The 5,133-nt window shown below is 45.2% G+C and overlaps 1 protein-coding gene across 1 annotated transcript; it reads left to right on the forward strand.

Annotated features, from left to right (window-relative positions):
• Nucleotides 1–2,500: 2,500 nt before the first annotated feature.
• On the forward strand, nucleotides 2,501–5,126 carry LOC102850455 (protein TBRG4-like; the record flags this gene model as incomplete). The annotated part of the gene is made up of 4 exons (XM_006903507.1): nucleotides 2,501–2,812; nucleotides 3,699–3,870; nucleotides 4,155–4,312; nucleotides 5,019–5,126. Coding segments are annotated over exons 1-4 (648 nt in total), but the record flags the coding sequence as incomplete, so codon positions are not given.
• Between the last annotated feature and the right edge of the window lie 7 nt (nucleotides 5,127–5,133).

The following is a 5,133-nucleotide window of genomic DNA, read 5'->3' on the forward strand; positions in this document are numbered from 1 at the left end:
CAACAATGAATGAATGGAAATTCAAAATCTCTGTAAATGTTCACTAAAATTAATAAAATACATTAAAAAAAAAAGACAAGTGAAAGCAAGAGAAAGAAACAGGCTTATTAGATGTTCATAACAGACTATCAATGTGTCAGGACAGACTGACCCCATTTTTATCTTACAAAAGGGTGTATCTATCTTTTGTTAGCAAAGAATGGGGTTTAAACAGCTGATGGTGCATTCCTTCTATGGTGACTTTGGCCATCTGTTATCTTTTTCCTTGAGTCTGTTGTTTTGCCACATTCCTTGAGAGTCTGTTTTTATTGTCATATACCACATTCCGTGAGGGTTGGTTTCTATTATTATATTGCCACCGTCTTGGTCACGACCAGTTCTGATCGATCTCCTTTGTCAGTGTGTCTTTTGTCATTTCCTGTCAGTTGTACAACAGTGTATGATTATCATATCACTGGATTATTCATTTAAAAATGGGAGAAACATGACCACTAATAAACCTTACAAATCTCAACTTAAAAAACAAACAAAACAAAACACCTTCATGCACATGGAAAGTGTGTCCATAAGGGCGTTGGAAATTAAGTGTCCATAGAGAGGTATATCTGAAGAATGATACTTACTAAGCAAGTCTTCACACACACTGATCTCTGTTAAAATGTCTGCTGAGTACTGACACTTCTCCCAAAGCTAGAGTAATGACAGAAGTAGTGACAGAAGGTGACTTTAGAGAGAAGATGAAATCTGCTTCTGTGGTTCTGGACAGAGGAGGGCAGAAGTGAGATGCCAGTTTCTGCTCAGAGTGAGGAAAGACTCCATACAGGATCTTCCCTGGATGCCATAGGTTTCCTAAACCAGCTGAAACTCCCAGTACCCAGTAGAGCTGGGATCCCTGTTCTGGCAGTGTTGGGCTGTGCCTTGTGTAATAAATATTGAGAGGTATTGGTGAGTTTCCTGTCATCAGAAGCCCTATGTCCAGTAGAATTCATGAGTCAAATTAAGGCATTAAACATAAGTATTTTTCTAACAGTAGGTTATAAAGTCAGCATACTACAACATAGTCAGGTTTTGGTGTTGCTTTTTGATGAGCTAGAGTATTACGGAAAGAGCCATAATTCATAATGTTGAGGTGGTCAGTACATTTCCTTTTCCTCCTCAACTCTTTAGCAGCTTCAGTGTTTACAGCTAACTTTGTGTGTGTTTTATTCCATCTCCCTTGCAGCCTCGTTCCAGTTCATAGATGAGGAATCTAAGACTGAGATGTTAGGAAACTTAATGCCACAAGTAGTGGCAGGGTTAAGACCTTTACACACTATGACAGAGCCAGCATTCAAACTCAGAGGTTCTGATTCCAGCCTGTGCTGTTTCTGTTGTCCCAGATGATGGGGATCTGACCTGAAGGCACCTGGCGTAGCCATTGACATCTTGAGCCTATATTTTTCTGAAGCCTAGAAACATCATCCTTGCAGATACAGCAGGGTCACTATTAATTAGAAGCTTAAGTTGGAGCCAGCTGGGGAGGGAGAAGATGTTTTGCAAAGGGTTAGATTCAGCACTGATTTTGAACTGCCTGTGTGCAAGCTGATCTTGCCACCCTCTCTGAGAATATAGGGCAATTGTGTCACCTTCCTGAGCCTTTGCTTTGATGTACATAATGTGAAGATGATTCGCTTTCACAGATGTTGGTTTGTATATGTCAGTCCTTAGAATGCCTTAGAGCAGCAGGCAACTGCAATGCAAAACAGTACAAAGTAAATCGAGAATTCTTGAACCAAGTTGTTAAACTAAGTATTTTTCTTACTGTAGGTTAGAAAAGTCAGTAGCACATTCCTGACCAAAGCTGTCTGTCTCTGTGCCACTTGCGATGTGATCCATGTCACAGAGAGTATAGTCTATTCTTAATCAACCACATTAGGATACCTTCATGTTAGAAGAAATCTAAAATTTCCCTTTACAGTTAGTGCTTGGTTGTAAGCACTAACAAATGATACAGAAATGCAAATTATCATTAGAGGCTAGAGAGCCTGGTGTGACAAACAGAGGCTGGGAGAGTGTATCATAACCAAGGAGAGCAGCATGATGCCGGGGCCTCTGGGAGAAGTACCTGCATTAAAATAACAGAAGAGCAAGATTGTTCTCTCACATTTTTCCATCAAGTCAGAACTGATTTAAGAGCTAACTTTCTGTTGGGTTTCCAGGGCTATGGAATGGAGTGGGAGGAGATTGTCCCTTTTTCTCACTTGGAGTTACTGGGGGTTTCAAAGCACCAGAGAGGCATGACTTTTAGAAAAGTGACACAACTCCTATGAACTTCGCCGTTAGAGCTCCCTATATACTAATATGAATAGTCACAATGTAAAACTTTTCTTTCTAGTCAGTTTTAATAAATGTTTGTAAATAGGTCAGAGGTAGGTTTCAGCACACTTTTCCTGCATCAGATGTGGTTGAAAGTTGTTAGACCCTAACCCTCTATCCTTTTGGCGCCCAGACAACGTCCATCTGGCATGGGACCCTCGTGAAGCTGCTGCGGAGTCTGTATGCACTAGCACTCCCTAAGACCTCCAAGGAACTGCAGTCAGTGGAGCAGGAAGTCCGCTGGCGAATGCGAAGGCTCAACTACAAGCACCTGGCTTTCCTGGCTGAGTCCAGCACCACCTATATGCAGGAGCGGAACTCCCGAGAGCTGCTGGCTGAGCTGCTTGTGCATCTAGAGAGGCGCTGGGCTGAAATTGAAGATGGGCGCACAGTGGTGGCCATCATGATGAAAACGGGCCACCTCTCAGAGCCTCTGATGAACCGTCTGGAAGACAAGGTACTGAGCTGAAGCTGGTAGGGCCTTCTCTGGAACTTGTTTTCCTGGGTACTAGCCTTTGAATAGGGATTGCTGCCTGTTATAGCCACTGGGAAGGAATTTTGGATGCTCTGAGGTCTCAGCCCGTGAAACACTTTTCAGATACCATTAGGGTCACCCTTGTTTTGAAAATAAACTAGAACTGGTGGTATGGATGCTCCGTTATCATCTCTGGAGGACTGTACCAAGAGGAAAGGAGAAAGGTGCCAGGCCACAGTAGAGATAGTATCTATTCCCTGTTGAGTCACTCCCCCCAGGTCCTAAGTGCTGATGGACAGTGTCTGAACTCTGCGGTCTAGGACCTTTAGTCCCCATGAGTTCATGCCAGCTCCTCACCCACACATCTTCCCTGGGTGAAACCTCCCCGTAGAGAAGGGAGTTTTTCTTTCTCCAACTTCTCTTTATGTTTCCATCTTAATATGACCCTTCAGTAACCTGGAGAGGTAGGGATGGCCATCTACTCTAAAAGTAACACAACAAGATATTGGCCAGTCCTGGACCCTGGATTGACTGCGTTCTGGTTACAGCTCTTCTCTTGTGCCTCTTCAACGTTGCAGTCAATTTAGATTTTGGTCCTGTTCCTATAGTGATAAGTTGGCTACTACAGCAAGCTTTGAAGCTGTTAGGCCACTGCCTGGACCTGACGTTGAGTCTAGGGATTAACTAGCTGCAAACACTGTTCCAGAGATAGGAGGGAGGTCTTGGATAGGCAGGCCCTATGGCAAGTAAGCTCAGGCCCAGTTGCTGTCTCACAGGGACGGCACTGGATGTAATCCCTGCCCCCAGCCCTTCACTGGCATCTCAGGCAGTCAAGCTGATCCCCTGCATATGTGTCTGTGGTTGACAGTGCCTGGAGCTGGTGGAACAGTTTGGCCCAGATGATCTTCGGAAGGTGCTCTTGACGCTGGCAGCACAGAATCGTCGATCAGTGCCCTTGCTACGGGCCATCTCCTATCACCTAGTCCAGAAGCCCTTCACCTTGACTAAAGGCACTCTCATGGATCTAGCCTATGCCTATGGTGAGTCCACTGGGGGTTGGAGTGGCATGGTTCCTGATGACTGCAGCTGTGTCAGATTCAATACCTGCCCCACCCATGACATGCACTTGACAGGAAGCTGCCATAGAAACTGCGTGACTCCTGGGCCCTGTTCCTCTCTCCTGGGCCTTAGGGATAAATTTTGTTACAGACACCAAGTTTCTAGACCTTGAGAGGGAAAGGGGTATGGTGAGGGGGTGAATATAGATTATTAAGCTTGTTGATTCACCAAGTGAATTGTGGTTTGCTCTGCTCTGTCTCTAAAGGCAAACTCAACTTTCATCAGACCCAGGTATTCCAGAGACTGGCGGCAGATCTGCTGTCCCATGTTCCTACCATGACACCCAATGAGGTGGCCCACTGTGCCAAATCCTTGGCTCTCCTTAAGTGGCTTAACGTGCCCCTGTTTGAAGCCTTTGCCCAGGTGAGCTAAAGCCTGACCTGGCCCACAGGCAGGTCTCTGGACTGGTGAGAGCACATGAGCTCTGAGTGCTACCTCCAGGCCTCATCTCCTATTCTGAAAGAATCAGCTCAGTTTTCTTTCAAGCTATTGCTTTATTTAGGGGACTACAATGGTCTGTTGTTGTCAGGTAAACGTTTTCATTTTTGTTTGTTAAGTATCCCATGATATTGCTGAACAAAAGTGTATCCCTCTGTTTTGGGTCACTGTAACAGGTGTCAGCAGCTGTGCACACTTCAGAATGGTTTCTGAGAAGTCTAGGTACAAAAGAGTGTTGACATTGAGGCTAGACCTCTTTCCACTGTTCCTTAGCACAGCCTTTCCTGAAAGAACTCATGAGTTGTGCAAAGAGGGCTATCATTTGCTGCCTTCTCTTATGTTGCTCCATACAGATCATGCTCAGAGCAGGAGGGTTCTAATCTGAAGGGCTCCTCAAGGCAAACAAACCCCAAGTGCTTCTGAGCACCCATGTCCTTTACAAGTAAATGCTAATCGTGTAGGTATAGGTCTGATCTGTCCTACCTAGGAGCACCCTAGGCCTAATGAGAGATTTGTGGTCCTCACAGCCATCCTAGACCACTCCATCTTGGAGAGGAGCAGAAAGTGGAACAGAGTCCTCGATATCAAGCTGTTTTTCTTACTCCTTTACCTTCCCTTTCTCTGGGCCCAGCACATCCTGAATAAAGCCCAGGACATCACCCTGTTGAATCTGTGCAATGTGATCCTGGCGTTTGCCCATCTGAACTTCCGACCAGAACAGGAAGATCGGTTCTTCAGTCTGGTAT

The sequence above is a fragment of the Elephantulus edwardii genome, unplaced genomic scaffold (assembly GCF_000299155.1).
Source record: "Elephantulus edwardii isolate Elephantulus edwardi_28Jun2011 unplaced genomic scaffold, EleEdw1.0 scaffold02819, whole genome shotgun sequence".
NCBI classification, from domain to species: domain Eukaryota; kingdom Metazoa; phylum Chordata; class Mammalia; order Macroscelidea; family Macroscelididae; genus Elephantulus; species Elephantulus edwardii.